The 19,805-nt window shown below is 37.5% G+C and overlaps 2 protein-coding genes across 6 annotated transcripts in view; one reads left to right on the forward strand and one right to left on the reverse strand.

Annotated features, from left to right (window-relative positions):
- LOC108384977 (torsin-1A-interacting protein 2-like) overlaps positions 1–13,115 on the reverse strand; it is a 34,853-nt gene extending 21,738 nt beyond the window's left edge. Inside the window, exon 1 of one of the 2 annotated variants that reach the window (XM_073216828.1) lies at positions 12,927–13,115. The gene's annotated coding sequence lies outside the window, so the exon portion shown is untranslated. Of the gene's footprint in view, positions 1–7,614; positions 7,746–12,926 lie in introns of those variants that run through there. The other variant, XM_017642225.3, reaches the window with a different exon arrangement.
- Positions 12,609–19,805, forward strand: part of TOR1AIP1 (torsin 1A interacting protein 1) — a 49,139-nt gene continuing 41,942 nt past the window's right edge. For 2 of the 4 annotated variants that reach the window (XM_037021092.2, XM_037021093.2), the window contains exons 1-4: positions 12,609–13,068; positions 14,666–14,740; positions 18,795–18,854; positions 19,755–19,799. In XM_037021092.2, the coding sequence (XP_036876987.2) occupies positions 12,609–13,068; positions 14,666–14,740; positions 18,795–18,854; positions 19,755–19,799 (640 nt within the window). The remainder of the gene's footprint in view (positions 13,069–14,665; positions 14,741–18,794; positions 18,855–19,754; positions 19,800–19,805) is intronic. The other 2 variants (XM_037021094.2, XM_037021095.2) reach the window with 1 other exon arrangement.

Consider the following 19,805-nt stretch of genomic DNA (forward strand, 5'->3'; position numbering starts at 1 on the left):
AAAGAGAAAAGAAGACAAGTCCAAGGATTATTACTACCTTTAATGAGAAGGGGATGAGTTTGGGGAAGACAAACAGCATTTCAAAGATAATCGTAAATATTTTTCTTTGAGTGAAGATACAAGAACATTCATGGTATTATATATATATCCTAATAGCTTACATAATCTCTATTCAGTATTCCATAATTAAAAAGAAGAGTAGAGTGGAAATAGCAATGGGCTAGTAAGAAAGATTAACAGGCAAAACCAAACTTTCACACTGGAGGACAAGGAGAACAGCAGCAGTTACTCTGCTCAGAGGCAAAGTGAGAGGCTGATATATTGAGGAAAAGAGAGCCCTTTAGAATACAGACCTTTGTTTTCTTATAAAATTGTAAACCATCTCTTCAAAGAAATAAGGCTACTTAATGCTGGTATGGAAAAGAAAGTTTACCTTGGCATATTCCACAAAGCCGTGTATCTGTCTGTGAGCAGGGATGGTATTTTATATGGTGCCTTTGTGCAAATGAGAAAAAGGCATCCTCCTTCCAGGCAAGATGCAACCCAGAGAACTGCACTTGGCCAGATATTCAACAGTAATCCTCTGTGAGATAATAATGCTTAATAATACTAGATAACACTTACTGAGTGCCATTATCTGTTCTATGCACTTTACATGTATTAACTCATTTGATCCTTACAATAGTTCATCTGATAGTTACGGAAACACGTTGAGCAACTTGCCCCAAGTCACACAGGTCATTGTGGAGAAGTCAGTATTTGAATGTAGGTGACAGGTTCCAGAGCCTATACTCTTAGCTACTGTAAGATATTGCCTTTCTGAAGCAGTGACACTTAAGTGTTAGAAAACCCTTTCATAAGCTATTTGCAAAGCTATAGGCTACTCTTCAATTGTCTATATATACTGAGGTGGGGGTATTGGAAATCATCTCTCATAATTTTGTACTTCCACACAAAAAACATCTAGGATAGGTTTCAAGGAGTCCTGAATTCCCTGAAATTACATGTACATTTTTTTAAGTACACATGTGCATTTTTTTCTGGAAAGTACATACTTTTAGACTCCCAAAGGAATCTGATATAGTGCAAAACCATCAGGCATTAATGGGTTCTAAGGAATTTTTATTCCTAGCACTTCCCTCCGTAGATCTCATTTTGGAAGGATATCTGAACAACGGGCATTCTTGAATAATTTTTCTCATTTTTATTAACTAGATATGTAGAATACAAGAAGAAAACTAGTGTTAATAACCCTGGTTTACAAATTTTCAGTATTTTAAATTACAGATAATATTCAAAATACCAATTCATAAAGTTGGCAAGACTTAGATATTCTGGATTTGTTTTCTTTCTCAATTCCATTAGCTTAAGTCAAAAGCAGTTGATTTAAGGTAAAAATGTGATTACTATAAGGCTTATGAAATGCTGAAAATACCTTAAGAATCACCATTACTCTACTGATTATTATTTAAGTTAATGAGGAATCCACCATGTACTAGGCTCAATGCCAAGTACTATGGATACAGAGAAAAATCTTACAGGATTTCTAGATGTGTAGGGAATACAGATTAGACCCAATGCTTTAGGTAAAGGCTAAAGACTTTTGATAGATATAAAAAGATGGCCTGTAGAGATCACAGGAAATTCAGGAAGGCACAAAGAAGTTGGAATGCCTTTATTTTTCAAACAAATCTTTGAAGAAACAACAATAGTTTAAAGAGGTTTAAACAAAGTTTAAAGAGCTTCTCTTCTACACAAACACTATGCAAAAGAAAAATACAAAGGTTTTTTTATATGTGAGGACTGAAGTAAATTTAAGATTCTTCCTGAAACTTTATTAGAAGAAAATTTAGATAGTGGCACTTTAACAGGAAAATAGAAATTGCAGTTCTACCTGAACTACTGAGATTTACAACTACTAAGGAGGGCTACTGAATACCCATTAAATAATTATCTTCGCTAAATATTCTATTTTATTCTTTGCTATTTCCTGAATGGATGTTAGGAAGCGAGCTCATCTCTGGCTTTGACAGACAAAAATTTCCTTGTTCTTTTTAGTAGTGGGATCATATAAGTCTCAGACTGAGTCAGATTGAAAGTGGCTTCTCCAGGCAAATATGTCTCTTACACTTCAGCCTCAGCCAACTTCTCATATGATACACAAAATCAAAAGATAGGCACATAGGAAAAATACAACTGATTTAAACCTTCTAAGTTCATATTTTAAATATCTTCTATGGAGTATTCTAAGGCTAATCAAATCATCAAAACTGTCTATTTTTTGTATGAGTCAGTTTCTCTGATAAGCATACACAGGGTGAAATCGTAGAAGTTTAATATTTTGTAACTAGTTTGGAATTTAAATGACCAGAGATTAAGGAATATGCAAAAGAAGTAATAACTCTGCTTTTTAAATTCCTATAATCTATAACAATTCTTGTTAAAAATGTGTTATAAAAAATAGTCACAAAAAAGCCTTTTGCTTATTTTGTAAGGAACTACTTTTAATTTGGCAAAGTCTTGAGATGGCTGAGCAAAGACATATGGAGGACCATCTTCAGCATTATTTAGCACACACACTGTTCCTTCTTGTTCTCTCGCGAAGAAGAGATAAGCCAAAGGAAAAATATGCTCCTGAGTTAGAACACAACTGCAGAATGTTCTTCCCTCACCCCAGGAACTGACAAACAAACCAGGCATATGTGCACATTGGTCGCATACCATAAAGAGGAACAACTGGTTTAGACATTTACTGGTGCATTTCAATCTACCTTGCCCTAATGGACTGAAAGTCCATGGTTCAGATTCGGACTGCTGTTTCAATTTGAAACACCAGCAGCCAAAGCTTTAAGGTTAATGTGCAGCTTTCAACAGTGAAACCTAGTTCCAAGCTTAGGTATTTCCACACTTGTGCCAGTTCTTTGTGTCTGTGTTTAAGCTTCGAAATCTTGCCCACTTCTCTGCACTGTATCAATTGTCATAATATGTGAATATTATTATTTTCAGAATTTCCTGCTCACTTCCCAGTATTTTCATTAATTGGTACTTACAGCATATTTTTGGAAAGGAGTTTGTAAAAGTACTAAACTAGGAACAAAAATCACTCCAATTACTTTATTAAGGAACCAGTTTCTTGTATAGGAACTGGATGCCTGGGGCAGTTCAGATACTATATATATATTCTGAGTGCAGAAAGTCTTCCTCCCCTTCTTACTCCCTCCCAGCTCCCTTGACTTGTATCTCAGGTTTAGGTTGACCACAGAGGCAAACAGCAGTGTGCAAAGGATCAAAGGGTTTGCTAAGATTTCCAATAGTGGGTAGCGTAACAGATTCCAGTTTTAGCTCAACTCCCCTTTAGTGTCTACATCAAACATTTTTGCTAACATTTGAAATTTGAACTAGTTTTAACTTACAGAAAATTTGCAACATTAGTGCAGTTACCTTGCATTATTTATCCAATTTCTTCTAAAGTCAACCTCTCATTAAATTACAGTACAGTTCTAAAAAACCAAGAAATTAACATTAGTATCAGTCAGTTAACTGAACTATAAATACAAACTTCAAATTTTACCAATTTCTGCATTAATGTCTTTTTTCTGTTCCAAGGTCCAATCTGGGATCTCACATTGCAGTTTTTACTTGTCATTTGTGACCTTTCCTGGTCTTTGTGACCTTGACATTTTTGAAAAGTACTGGTCAGTTATTTTGTAGAATGTCCCTCAGCTTGGGTTTGTGTGTTTTCTCATGATTAGAAAGACGAAGAGGTTATGTATCTGGGGCAAGAACAGAACCAGAGATCATGTTGTGTCCTAACTGCATCACACCACCGGGTTAACTATGATGTCCATGTGTGAACCTCAATCAGTGGGTTAATGGTATTATCACAACTGCCAAATTACTATTTTTCCTTTATAGCTAATAATAATCTTGGGGGAAACTTTAAGACTGTGCACATATACCCTGGTTTTCCTCAAACTTTCACCCACAAGCATCACTTGAGGAATTTGTCCACAAATAATTACTACAGGGCTGTTTGCCTAATGGTAATCTTCTACTTTCTGCTTTGCCTTTTTATTCACTGGAATTCTTGTGTAAGAAAGAGTTGTCTGTCTCCCTTATTTATTTATTCACCATGTCAGTATGGACTTATGGATACTTACTCTATGGGTTAAAATGCAATTCTATCATTTTTCATTTTCTTGCAGCTTTAAATTTGTCCCAACTTTAGCATAAGGAGCTCCTTCAAGTTGGCTCCTGTGTCCTTTCAACAGGCCCCAAACTTTTTTGAGCATTTCCTTAATTTCAACTACCACAAGATATTCCAGGCTCATCTTTTATTTTCTCTGCCCAAGCCCTGGAATCAACTCATTCTCCAAATTATGGTTCATTTTATCAGAAGGCAGTGTTTAAAAACCAAGAGTGGGGTGCTCACTGCTACAGGGGTTTTACTGTCAGGCCAACTATCTGGAGGACCCCCACTAATGTCTGTTTCCTTACTAAGCTCATTAGCTGGAAATTATCACCTGGCAGGTGATATAATTTGATAGAAATGCAAATTCTTGGGCCCTATCATAGACCCATTAGACCAGAATTTTTGAGGGTCTGTTGCTGGAGTCTGTGTTTTTAACAGGCTCACCAGATAATTCTGATGCTCACTATAGTTTAAGAAACATTACTTTAAAGAAGTAAAGTTAACTTTTCTTCACTATAAACCCTATGTTTATGTTCATCTCTAATTTTAAAAAGGAAATTTAGTCTTACTAACTTGTGTATAAATCATATTTACTGCTACTAACAGAACCATAGGTGAACGCCTCATTTATTGAGGCACTAAAACTTCCCTATTCTTGTATTTTCCTATAATTTTTTTAAAAATGTGGTGGTCACAGTAGTTATAAAGTACCAATATCATTACTTTTATACAAGTAAGTTGTAAGCTAGCCTCCAGGGTCAATTCTTGCCTACATATATGACTTAACAGCTATTAAGTGAATCTACAAACATAATACCCTTCCTTGCAGCACTGTCCTCTAAAATCAGACTGCCTAGGACTGAATGACTGCTCCAGCACCTGACTCGGTGAACTCTTCTCCAAGCCTTAGCTTCCTTAACCACAAAATGGAATAACACTACCTAGATGAGAGAGGCATTGTGAGGGTTAGACATAATGTGCACCTATTAAATAAAAGTGCAACTAGAAATGATTTCCCTCATCTGTAGAGTATAAGAACAAAGAAAAAACTGAAGGAACAAAACAGCAGTAGACTTGCAGAACCCAAGAATGGACTAACAGTTACCAAAGGGAAAGGGACTGGGGAGGATGGGTGGGAAGGGAGGGATAAGGGGGAAAAAAGGGTATTACGATTAGCACACATAATTTAGCGGGTGAGGGGACACACAGGAAAGGCAGTATAACACAGAGAAGACAAGTAATGATTCTACAGCATCTTACTATACTGATGGACAGTGACTGTAATGGTACCCCACCCATAGGGGGAGTCTAGTAACCATAATATTCAAGTAATTGTACATTAACAATACCAAAATTAAAAATTCAAAAAACAAAAACAAAAACAAAACCCTAGACAATGCACCACCCCGGACTCTCTTGTCCCCTCCTGGCATGAGCCAGGAGCTCTGTCCTTTCACTTTATCTCTAAATAAAAGGTTGTAACTTGCTCTCCTAAAAACAAAAACGTGCAACTAGAGGTTTTATTTTTAGCAATGGGGAAAGAAGGGGAAACTGTGCCAAAGGAAAGTTCTGTTTTCTTACCAGCAGATCATAATAGAACCAGAAGGCTCTATTTATATAATTAAAACAAAAATTTCAGAAGTTAACAATGTTTACACCAAGAAGTTAAAACTAGTATTTTAAATTTCATTTTTGGCAAAAATGTTATTACATTTACATTAAGTTTACCTATTGTCAAGGGCTAAAGGAAAGTATGTAAAAATCAAAACAACTTGATCTGTTGAGGTAGTGGAATTATAGATGAATTTTCTTCCAACTTTGATTATCAAACCAGGTGCCTACTCCTTTAATATGAATATAGAAGAAAGTAGCCTAATTAGTAATAAGTTTCCATTTACTGAGTCCTTAAACTATCCCATTTAAAACTACAAATAACCCTAGGAATCCCTACTTTATAGATAAGGAAATGGGCTCAGTAATAATACAACCTACCCAAATCACACAGTGACAGAACAGGAATTCAAACTCAGATCTGACTCCAAAGTCTGTGCTCATAACCACTGCTGGGGACATCCTTCTTTATTCACAAATGCTTGACTTGCTGTGTAAAACTTAGGACAAGGTATAATCACTATATTGACTTATCTCCTGTGGGACACACTAGTGGTCTTAAGTTGTAGAATATTAATGAAATTTTACCACAACTAAAATTCTAATGCAAAATGAAAAACAGCATAAAGAAGACAGGCTTCTCTGAGTAAACTCTCCTTAGGAAATTCAAGAGGCACTTCAGAGAAACGTGGATTTCCATGAATGGAGTTTAAAATAACTTCCTGGGCAAAAATAAATGATATACAAGACACATTATTAAATTACCAAATAATCCTCAAATAAGTAGGTAGATTCTTTTAAATTACTTTGTGAATTACAGAAGCTTTCAGGCTAGTATTAACATCTCTACACTAGGAAGGAAAAGAACTGATAAGCCAGCAGCAAAACTAGTAATCAAGTTGTGGACTGTGCATTCTGCATAAGCATTACTGAAGGGCGGCTCTCACTTGAAGTTTTCATAGCAAATGTCAGGTTTTCAAACTGTTCTAATCCATCCAAAGCCTTCCAAAAATATTTTTAGTTCCTCTATCATGAAGTTCCTTTTTTTTCCCATTACATAGTTTTCCACTGGCCATTTATATACTAATCATGCGGGTAAAAAATAAAACATAAATATGGATAGCTTCACTGACCTTAAATTTCCAAAAAAAAAAAAAAGACAAGGATCTCCCATACAGATTCAAAGTAAGATGTTTAAAACCTAAAGACAAGTAAAACAAAAACAGTATTTTGAAATTCACCTCTATAACTGTGTATAAAGTCTAACAATTAAGCACTACTGATAAAGCGGAGCGTTCTATACACTTCCTTGAAGGGAGGAGGAAGGGGTAACTTTCTCATAGGGCATGTAATACAACTATGAATACATGTATGTAGCAAAATGGTAATTGTAGAGTCTTACTAAAACTTCAAATTTTGCCCTTTTTAGCACTATTAAGGCTTAAACAAATTCTTTTGAAAGTACTATCTTGTAAGGATTATGACGACGAAGGATGGGATCCTGTTAGGCACGGAGGTGAAGGAAGTAATCGCCACCTGCACTGGTAGTCAGATTTCCAGTTTAGTTTCAGCCTTATAGGAATTCTGCTTCTCATCTCAAAGTCCAAACCAAACATTTATATTGTTTGTAAGATTTTTTTTCCTCCCCCCACCCCCCACCCCACAAAATATCCTCCCAACTGCTCCGTTTAAGGTTTCTGAGGCAGGGAGATGGGGGTGGGGAGTGATTATTTGTGAAAGATCTTTCGAAAGAAGATACCAGATTGAATACTAAAACATGGAAAAGTTGTATATACATTTTGTTTACTTACAAATCCTAGCAGGATTTTAAATCATCGACTGTCAACGTCAGGGGAGGCCTGGTGCTCTTTCTGCTCCACAACGCCGGTCTGCACTCCTCAAACGCGGTAAACGGAATGTCGTTCCTGTCCGCGTCCGCGTGACGGCGACCTCCGTGGGGAGGAGGCGACTGCGGAATGCTGGGACTAGTAGTTGCCCTGCCCCTCCTCCTCCAGCTTGCAAACCGCTCCCGTCCCTCCCGCGTCTCCACTCGGGAGTTGCTGCCAGCGCCGGAGTGGGGCAGGTCGCGCGTGCGCAACCGCGGTCTGCCCCTAGCTGTCAAACTGCAGGACGGGCCTCTCTGCGAGACGTCTCACGACCCTCCCCTTACAATACCCCCAAACTGATAGGCTGGAGAACCTAGGGACCAACGCAGTGAGAGGCAATGATAACGGAAAACCCCAGTCAGACGAGACTTGGAACCGGCCCGTACCTTTACTAGGTGTGGTCCTCTAACGAGTTGCTTATCTAAACCTCGGTTTGCTAGCGTCAAATGAGAATGCTAAAAACTCGTTTTTTTCATAAACTTCTGAACAACACACTATTTTACTTTTGATTTTTATCTTACTCCCATAGAATGTAAGCTCCAAGAAAGCAGCATCGTAACCACTACCCAAGGGTCAACAACTGTGCTAAGCACAACAACCTGTGCTAATTAATTTTTCTGTGGTCCTATTTTTTGTTTAACTTAAATATCGCTGATATACAATCTTATATTGGTTCCAAGTATGTAACACAGTGGTTCAAAAGTTACCCAAATTATTAAATCCTCACTCCCAACTAGTGCAGTTAATTATCTGCCAAGATAGGAAGACGTTACAGAATCAGTGGCTATATTCTCCATATGCTGTGCTATTCTGGTCTAGTCTTTCACTAATATCTCCAGCACCTAGAATACAGTCTCGTTAGTATATAATAGAACCTCAAATATTTATTGGGTTAATGATTCTTCATTTAATAGTAATTTTTGGTGACTTCATTTCTCAATCATCCTCTTGGCAGAAGTCACAGGATTTGGCTGCTGTTTAATAATTGACTGCAATTATTCAACAAAGGTTGAATTAGATATTCCATTCACTTCTTGGCGTTTTAATTTTCTTAATTTCAATACTTGATTTCTAGCTAGCTATTTTCATTTGTGTAAAAATTTTTCTGTAAGTTGTGAGAATGAGGAATAAATGGAGCTAGGTACTCTATCTTCTCTTAATATTTTTATCTTCTTCTTGTTAAAAATAACATTACCTCTTTCTACTAAGATGCAACCCCAAAGTTATTTCCCTATCTACTGGAAATGTTAATATTAATGCACAATGCATTGAGAGATGCTTTCTCAGAAGGTTAACTGGATTTCTGTTTACCCTAAACAAAAAGCTCATGTACAAAAATTCTTATTTGAAAATGTTTCATTTAACATAGCTGTTTTAATGCCCATCATTTAATCTGAATTATAATTTTTAGTATATGTCTTCCCTAATAGATGACAAATTCCTTAAGGGCAGGGAATACACTAATTCATTTATTAAACATTCTGTACCAACACAGATGTTCAATAAATAAATGAAGTAATGAATCTTTGTTATAATCATTTCTTCTCTTACCTGTCTTCTTTTTTGATTCACGGAATTCCTCCACATTTTTTTTGGCTCAAATTCCCAAAACTAACATTCACGGCTTATGTACTTTCTTGGTATTGGTGGCCCAGCAATTCCCCTAATATTGGCTATGAGTTTACCATCTCTGTGATGTCACCTCTTTGGGGCCACCCTTGTAATTCAGAAAACATCTACAATAGAATGTCTGGTTTGACAAGAATTTAGCTTTACCTCACAGTTAGTGATGAAAGTTAGTACTGTAAGGTTGCTAGGTGTGGGAGACAGATATGGCAGAGCTAGGATTATGTATTATTACCTAACAAAAGAGGGAAGAACCTAAGCAAATACATGTGTTAAAGTCACCTTGCCTCTGATTTTACTTGAGATTTTCATGATTCGTTTCTTTAGAAAGACATTCTTAAGCCTCTAGTCATTTTTAATTATAAAATAATCCATGAACTGATTATTCAATATGTAAAACCTCTGATCTTCTATGAATTTTCAGTAATATGTACAACCTCTTGTCATTTCTTTTTTAGTATATCCCCCAAGTCTATCCAAATTTCTGTACACAAGCATACCTCAGTTTATTCTGCTTCACAGATAACTGAGTTTTTCACAAATTGAAGGTTTGTGGTAACCCTGTGCTGAGCTAGTCTATCAGTGTCATATCTCCAACAGTATTTACTCCATTTCTCTGTTACATTTTGGTAACTCCTGCAATATTTCAAACTTTTCCATTATTTTATTTAGAGTATCTAAATACTCTATCTATGATCAGTGATTATAGCTTGCTGAAAGCTCAGATGATGGTTAGCATTTTTTAGCAATAAGTATTTTTTAATTAAGGTATGCATATTGTTTTAGGCAATGCTTTGCATACTTAATAGTGTAAATGTAATTTTTGTTTTACAGGCTTTTGGGAAACCAAAAATGTCATGTGACTTGCTTTATTGTGACACTCACTTTATCCCAGTAATCTGGAACGGAACCCACAATCTCTCAGATGTAGACTTGTAGACACCTGTCCCAGTAAATGTTTTAAAGAGGCTCTTAATACATACATTAATGTTCATAATATGAACTTTGTATATTAATACTATGAAGTTTTATATCCTTTAATAATTATATCTGTTACAGAGCTTTTACTGTTATGTTAACAATGAGTAATGCAACAGTTATAGAGAAATCATTTAAAACACAAATTGTCACCAAGTATCACCAAATATCAATACTTCTTAGTATTTTGCTGGAAAACAGTTAAGTCCCACATATTTCCAAAATATATAACCCAGGCTAACAAGGGAGAATACTTTTTCCCCTAAGATAAAACTTTTTTTTTTTTAAGTAACATTTTCACTGTTACTGTTTTTCTCGTTTCTTTGGCTACATTGTATTGATGATGAAAAATTCTGATGCCCTAAAATTAAGAGACAGAAAAAGATGGAGAATGGAGAGACAAGGGGTCAATAGCTGCGGGTGGTATATAGCTAAGCAGAAACTCCACGTTCCTGGATGAAGTCATTCCAACAACGATCTAGAAGGTCCTTGGGAGCACTGCATTGCTCTTGTGCGTGCCCAGTGCCTGACCATCTTCAACAACAGATCCATAAGCCTTCTCTAGGACTAACCATCTACCCCTGTACTTTCCCCACTTTACCTTAGTCCACCTTCTTTGTTTACAGCCAACGTAAATTTAAAGAACTATCTTTCCTTGCGATCCCTTATAAATGTCCCATTTCTTGAATCTGGCAGACAAGTTTTGGTTAACTGTTCTTGCTGTTGATGAAATATATAAACTTCCTGTCCCAGGACTCAGTCCTTATCTTGCTGCGTTAGTAAAGGCTCAACAAACCCTTTTATTTCAGAGATCCCTCAGTCTCTAGAGTTTTTTATTTGTCAGTATATAATAAACAAAGCTAAATTAACTTCCTAATAGGGCAAAACCTAGGTGACCCTCTAAGGCATGTAATTCTTCGTGTCTATACCCAAATTCACGGATTTGAAGTAAAAACAGAGTATACCTTAAGATGTTATTAAATTGAAATTTGTGCCCTGTTTGGGCAAATGAGTCTCACAAACACATTCCAAGGTGATCTAAAATACTTAAAAGAACAATAACCAAAATTTTCAGAATCATCTATTGTAATTGGTTTCCAAATTACAATTTTTAAAATTCCTTCACTGAAATCCATTCTAAGAAATCATCTAAGAAAACAAGTATGTTTAATGGTAACATACCTCTCAATAATTATTCAAACTTTAACTTAACCTTAACCTCACTGTGTGTGAATTTGGTTATATAACTGCAGATTACCCACATCAATTAAATAAGGTATGAGGAGGTGAAACAAACAGCTCTTATCAAGCTTTCTTATTCAGTAATAATAATAACTGAACTGAGTATGTAATAATTCAGTACTAGAAATAACGGAACGCTGGAAACCCCAAATCAAATGCAGACTATCAAGTCATGTCCATAAACAAAGTAAAAATGATGGATCACAAGTTAAAATTAAAGTGCTGTTTTTAATGAAAATTTTTGTACATTTCTGTCCATAACGCAGCACTAAAAAGGCTTCCAAACACGGCTGCTGGATAAAGCTTTTATGGAAGGCCAAGATTAAGACTGTGTTTGCTATGCCTACATTTTGCAAACAGAAAGCCACGCCACTATGCCTATAGATAACGATTTTGTGTACTTTCAACAGGTGACTTAAAAAAAAGATACCTTCATAAGGAGGTTGGAATTAAAATTTTCTGCAAGATTTTCACCTGCTAAAGAATCCTGCATAACATCACTCCTACTAGGAACAACTAGAAGAGCATAGCTAAGGTAGCAGTCCATCAAAAAGATTCCAGGCAACTGCGCAACAGCCTGGGGGAGAGGCCTGAACGTCCCCGACCGCAGCGCTCTCGGCCTTTCCCAGATTCCGTACTCTGGAGGCCAACACGGGCGGCTCCTGCGTGCGGGCAACAGTTGCCACGAGCAGCTGAGTTCAGGACAGGCAGTTTGCCCTGCCACTTGACCGCTCTCCGTCGTCCCCTCCCTCCTTCCCCCAAGGCCGAGGACAGCGACGTCCTCCTCCCTCTTCTCCTCCTCTTTGGTGCCTTCAGCCAGGAGGCGGGAGTGACCCACAGCAGCTGACCTGGCACAGGCACTGCCTCTTCCACAGCCCTAACGACACACCATGGGCCCAGAGGCGGGTTGGCAGCACAGCAGCGACGACGCAGGCGGCGGACCCGGCGACTCTCAACTGCCTCCCTGACCGCTGCGACCACAGCCCGACATCCCAAAAAGCCATCGAAACAAACGACAGGAAAAGCTTCGGGCTCCAAAATCACCTTCGCGACCGACTCAAGATACGTCAACTATGGCGGGCGAGAGGCGACGGGCGGAGCCGGCGAGGGAAGGATGGGGGCTGTACGTCACGCCCAGGGCCCCCCTGCGGGAAGGGAGGCGCAGGCTCGCCGCTCAAAATGGCGGCGGCAGTGACGCGCCTGCGTACGGAACGCCTTCGCCGTCGCGCCAGGGCCGGCGGGAAGTGAGGTTCTCGGAAGAACCGCCAGAAGTGTACGGCGACTTCGGACCCCGGGTGACCAAAGAAAAGTCCCCGGTAGGAAGACAAGTCCCGCTAGAAGAGTTCCGGCCTGATTCTGTGAAAGAGGAAGTGAGAGAAAGCACTTATTACCTTCGGTCTCGGCAGCGGCGGCAGCCGCGACCCCAGGAAGCCGAGGAGATGAAGACGCGACGGGCTACTCGCCTACAGCATCAGCACTCACAGCCGCCTCCATTTTCGACCAGAAGTTCACGGGACTCTCCTTCCTCTGAAGGTGAGGCCGACGGAGGTTAGCAGTCTCAGTCACAAGCCTGGAGTGCGTGTGGGGCAGGCGTGCTCCTCCACGGGGCTCAGTCCGCCCGGGCTCCGGTGCCTCCTCCGTGGGGTGGGCGGGCGTCCGCTTGTAGGGTCCGCCCCCGACCGCAGGCGGGAAAGTGGCCCTGGCAGGACTGGAAAGGCAAGCGTGCGGAGCGATCTAGGCGGCGCCGGGGACTCAGCCCATCAATTTAAGGGTGCAAAGTTGACTCCGCAGGCCTTCCCGAGGGGTCTGCGAGTTAGGCGGTGGGCGGTTCACCGAATCACAAGGCTCGGTTTCATTTCGGCTTTCTGTCTTGCGGATGTTTCTACCAAAGTCATTTCCATTTCCTCCTTTAACTTTCAGAAGTCAGGAATCCCCAGCTCTGAGCATCATGGTTCTGACCTAACAAACGTTCCAGTCTTTTTCCGTAACTACCCAGATTGGGGGCCCGGGGCACTTTGCACGTTTCCAGGGATAGCTTTGTTAGTGAATGAATTCGAGACCCCGCCCAAATAGTGACACGGAAATGTGATAAGTCAGCTGTCCTGTACTTGAAGCTCCCCAGTGTGTGATAACTTGAGCAGATGTCTCTTGAGTGTGGTCCTCTCCGCCAAACATCCGTTACGTTGGGGGCTCCCATTGTAACCTTAAGGAGCCTGACAAAGCAAGAATTAGTTCTCGTCTAAATGAGACAAAAGGATGCTGACAAAGTATAGTTTTAGGTAAGACAGATGAATCAAGACCCTTAATCCATCCTCTCCCACCCTGCCTCCCCTCCTCATCCTACCACCGAGTCACAGGTGAAGTTTCATGAAGTAGTCGCATATGAGGTAAGAATCGGGGTTTGAGTCGCAATGGGATGCGATGGCATAGTGGTAGACCATTGATGGATATGAAGAGGAAGTGGGTTTTAAGCTAAGAACAGAGTAATAGGCTGCTCCTTTCCTGCTGACACGTGAAGTGCTGCCGCATTTGAAGATGTGATTTTGGAAACTTTTATGTTGAAGTAGGTTAAGTAACTGGGGTGTGGCGACTCAAAAGACAGTTTAGCCCATATATGTATATTGGGTTTCTCCCTTTTAAAGTTATAAACTTGCTCAAGACAAAGATCTTATATTTTTTAAGGATCTTCAGTACTTAATTTTGTGTCTCCATCAATACCTGGAAGAATGCTTTGTGCATAGTAGGCAATAATTACATTGTTTTGACTCTCACAGAGCCTAGTGCAGTTATATAAACTAATTTTAACACATAAAGGATTTACCTCTGTTTTAGTAAATCCATAAAGATCTTAACATTTTTCACTCTTCTTTCTTCCCTTCATTTATGAAACTCCAGCCCATCTTTTACATTTAAAAATTAAATACTTTTGTTGTAAAGCATCAGTGTGATAGTTTATTTTTGTCTTAAGAGTAGTTCTACAAGTTAAATTCCTAAGTTTGGGTAAACCTAATTACACATTTCTAAAGAAATGAATTATTTGGATTTTTGTCTGTATTTACTGTTAATACACATAATCTCTACCAAGAACATATTATTTTGAATTTTGATGATTGTCATGTCTATTCTTTAGAGGATGAACCATCTTCGCAAACTGTTTCAAGCCAAAAGGTCTCAAAGAAAACTATCCAGAGAACACAAACTCCAGGTAAGAAGAGTGATTTTGTTTTTTTCCCTTATCTGCCAACTTTTTAAATGTATAGAGAGTATAGTCTGGGTCATCAAGGGTCCAAATCATACCTCATTCAGAGTTTCAGTGAATCTTCTTTATAGGTTGTTTATTGAATTAAACAGTACAGGCATGTGTAAAGCAAATCGGACAGGGAGATCTTTGAGTACCTACTAATTATCAGCCACTCTGTATAGTTAATTCATTTACATAACTATGCAGGATAGATAAACCCATTTTATAGATGAAAAACGAGTTCAGAATAGCTAAGATTATTCCTTAAGTTTACACAGTATGTGACTGAGGCAAAATTCAGACCCAGATTTGTCTCCTCCAAAGCCATTTCATTTTCCCCACGTACCTCACTGTTACTCTCCCATGTAGTAGTTAGCTACTTGGTAAAGTTTGCTAAGTGTTGAATGAACAAATATATAGTACTGCCTTCCATTTATAATGGATGAAGTGGTCTGCACAGTAAAATCGTGATACAGTATAGTCAATCTAGTCAGTTTGATACAATATCTCATCATGTATAAGATATCATCAGTTTTAAGGTGTTATTCTATGTGCCACCTGAACAAGTGCTGCTAGTTAAACTGTAATATGCCTTAGATTGTATGATGTACCCAATTTCATAGATTGAAGTTTAAAACTAATTGCATCCCAGTATCAGTGTCATGTGGAAGTGAACTGCATTTGATAGTCTACTTAAATTTCAAAAACTGTTTAAACGTTTGAAAAACAGAGGAAAGGATTAAGTTCAGGTAATAATGCTTAGTATTCTTTGGTTTTTAGTTCCATTTACTTTAAGTTTTGGGGCTTTTTTTTGATATTAGGAAAATCCCAACAACAATTGCAGCTATTGAAACTGATTATCTATGGCTTTTTAAAAATCAAATATAAAGTACCCTGACTGACTTTCTTATCCATTGTTTCTAACAAGATTATGCTTTATAATTTGAACTACTTTATTCTCAATTTAAAATAAAGTGTATCTGGTTTAAGTTCAGTTCCAAATAAACACACCTTTTATGCTTAATTCCTTGAACAGTCTTTATTGCATTAAGATTGTTACTTATAAAAATGCTTTGAATAATAGGTGTTATAATCAGATTTTCTAGGCCATTTGGAAAAATCATGTTCTTGATATTTTATTTACAGTAGATTTAATTGCATGTCCCTTATGCACAGAAAAGCAAAAATTCCTCATTTCTAAAATATAACAAATTTATAAAAATTATTGAATTAAGTTAATTGATGAAGACTGTTGAGCACCAGCTTGTAGTCCATTATAAGAATATTATATGTCAGATGTCTTGAATAGTCTTTCAGAGTTCATGTTAGGTGTATATTTAAGGACTGCTCATGAATACATGGCTGCATAACGTGGAAAGAGCACTGGACCTTGCTTCCAAGTTACTTACCCACCTTGAGCCTCAGACCTTTGTCTATTTCCCTAGGCATTTATCTGATTTTCCCTGCCTAACTCACAAGGCCACTGTGGAAATGTTATAGGACATGCAAAATCACTTTATGCACAGCAAAACATACAGATTCAAGGATTTTGTTTTTCCTCATAACACTTCACAAGAGATGTGAAGTTCATAAAATTATGCTTAAGCCTTTTTTCTCAGGAAGCTCATGCTGTCCTTGGAAATGGAAAAGACAGCAATTTCCCGGTATAGATGATAGATTGATGGAACCCATGCGTAGATTACCTGGGATTTATGGAGAGCACACTGTGCATGACATAGAACTTGAAATAAGGGTATGTGCATCTTGGGAGATTTGGGATTCTCAGTTCTTTTACTATAAAAAGTTCTTTTAAAAATCGTACTACTTGTCATGTTCCCATCTCATGCCTTTTAGTAAAAGGAGGAAAACATTAGCAAATTATTAAATACATGCTTATAAAGTCTGTCTTGCAGGAATTATTTAAATATGAGTCACTTTTTGATGGAGGACTGCTTTAAGTACAAGTTTACGGATAGGCCCTTCCTCCTCTTTATAGAATCGTGGACTTTGAGTTTAATATTGGTATTCAAAACCCTGCTGTAATTGTGTCTAGGGCCACTGGTAAAGTCTGAGAGAGATTTATCCAAAGATGCTCCTAAGAATAAAGACCAAGGGACCACTTTCTAAAGCAACCTGTTAAAGACAACATTTGTCTTCCCGTTTTTGGAAATCATGAAAAATATTGCTTATATTAGAACAGAGATACAGTTTGAACTCTTCTTACTGTTTGAAGTTCCAGAATGAAATTCCTCTTTACATTAAAATAAAATAGCCATAAGGATCATGTGGATCAGTTCAGTCCACATATGTATATGTAACTATTCTTTGGCCAGATTCATTCCTTTCTGGAAATCATGAAACTAATTTTTTAATCTAAAGATAGATTAGGGAAATTTCATTTACTTTTCCTAAAAGCAAGTGGATATTTTTGTTCTAACAGTTGTTGTTTAAATAATCATAGATAAACATTTTCAAATGCCGACTCTTTTGTTATGAACATTTGATTTTTTGGCTGCTGTAGTTAAAGCTTTCATTCATTCTCCAGATATTTATTGAGCACCTACTTTATACATGTCCCCCTCCTGGGGTACAGTAGTGAGCAAAAGCAGGTAAGAGAAAGAGGTTATTAGAAAAGAAGGGTACTTGCTGTTTGATTCTTTATGTATACCTGTGCCTGCTTCTCTGTCTCCTTCAAGTATCTTATGTGAGGCTCTGTATGTAGCAAGAGAATAAAATGTTTCGTAAATGAAAAGATGGGAATTGAAATAGTAATTGATGTCTGTAGATGAAGCTGGGTTTTAGGTTTTATTAAACCTGAACAGGGTGGGAATACAGAGAAGAAAAAGAGGAACATAGCTATAATAATGGGACAAGATTTACTTTTAAAACTATTTATGTAAGTTCTGAATACCTAATATGTGAAATGCTAACCACTGAGGTCGTTAGCATTAGAATATTAGAGTTGGAAGATTTAGGGAAGTGATCTGCTCAAAAGTTTCCACCAGTACAGGTGTCCCTGTGTTAACATCCAGCCATATGGAGATCATTCCCTAATTATCTGTTCTGCTTTGAAGGTAACACTATAGTCATTTTTATTAATAGTGAACTAAAAGATATTTGTTGTAACTTTCTCTTGCTGTTCTCAATTCTGCCTTTTTGAGCTACATAAAATCAATTTAATCGCTTTTCTTCATCAGTCTTTAAGATGCATAAAAACATGCTCAGATACAGGAAAAGGGAACTTGGGTTTTGTCAGTTTTGTAACAACAAACACAGGCAGTCAAAGTAATGGAGGGGGCCAGTCATAGCCAGTTCAGGATATGCTCTTTGCAGTGCTTATGCAGAGCCAAACATAATGCTTTTTTATAGAGGCAAATGAAACAAACCATAATATAATCCAAATTTAGATACATACTGGGTTTTAGATTATGTTGTGTGAGGCTATTTGAGAAAACACATCTGTTTTCTAGGCTAACATTAACATTTTATTTAATGGGATTGGCTTCCCCATTAGCCCTATGCCATTAGGTCATAGACAGTCTGAAACAAACCCTGCCTAACAGTAGCGTTTTATTTAAAATTAAGAGTTTGCATTTCTTGAATGCATAAGGTTAAATAGATTGGGGAAATGTATGAACTCCTAGGAAGTTACTCCTAAAGTTAAATATGCCATAGATAATCCACAATGAGGGTAATCCACAAGTGGAATAGGTAATTGAGTTGGTGCTACGGTACAGATGTTGGTTCTTGAGACATTAGGAGAGTTTTATTTTGTATTCCTTTGCTTTTATGCGATTTTTGTCATCTGAGAAAAATTACAAATTTTTCCATCAAGTCCATAAATTTTTTATGGCAGGATACGTGTCTGGTTCACTATTGTGGTGCCATACTTAAAAGAATGAAAAGCTTAGAAAAACCTTTGTTGAAAAACCTTATTGTTTAAATTCATAATTGTATAATTAATCTAGTATGTTTGACATTTTATATATATTTTTAATGTTTTCCCTTCTTTTATTAGTGGTGAGTGAAGATCCTGTCATCAGCCTGTGTAGACCCCCTTTAAGAAGCTTCAGATCTGGTAAGAGATTGTTTTGTTGATACAACTTTTTTGTAAGTACAATTTTATTTTTACGTAGGGTGGTACATGTATTCATATGGTTCAAAATTAAAAAGTTACTATAAATGCACAATGAGCAAAGTCTGTCTGCCCCCTCTGTCCTTTACCCACCCAGTCTCTATCAGAGGCAACCAGTGTCAACAGTTTCTGAGGTATTTTTCCAAAGATATTTTATGGAGCTATTAGGAAATTCATATGTAAATGATCTTCTTTGTCCCTTTTTTAATGCAAGTTTTAGCCCAATAAAACTCTTTTCTGCATCTTATTGTTATTTTTACTTAACACTTTGAGACATGTTTTCTTGTAAGTATATAAAAGGCTTCCCCGTTCTTTTTAAGAGGTTGTTTCTTATATGTTGCTATGATTCTTTTTGTTAGCATGATAATTTGAAACTAGGGTCTGGGACTTTTTATTCCTCCCAGCATAATGCTAATAAAAAATTTCAAGAAAGAAGCTTTGTGGCTCAGCACTATAAATTTTCCCTGCCCCAATTACATTTCTCTTTGACTAAAACCTTAAAAAAGTGATGCCCTTAAATTAATTCCATGACTATGAAAGAAAACTAGTAAAGTTATTCCAAGCAGTACTCTTCATTTTCAGAGTTTATTGGCCCATAAGGATGCTTTCTCCTTTAAACTAAAAAGGAAGCTTATTTATCTTGACATTAGGTTTCTACTTCTCAATATTCCCTTTAAGAAAAACTAGGCCAGTTTTTTTTTATGGTTTTTTTCTTGATAGATAACTATCTTTAAGCATTATTAAGATACAGGTCTGTTACGGTTTTGATGCTGAACCTGTGGTAAAGAACCACGTAATACATTTCTTTTTAAGCTCTAATCACACTTTCTTGCTCTCTTGCAGATTTGGCATACGAAACAAATGGAAATACTAAAATGAATGAATTAGGTTTGT

This window comes from Manis javanica, chromosome 11 (genome assembly GCF_040802235.1).
Source record: "Manis javanica isolate MJ-LG chromosome 11, MJ_LKY, whole genome shotgun sequence".
NCBI lineage: Eukaryota > Metazoa > Chordata > Mammalia > Pholidota > Manidae > Manis > Manis javanica.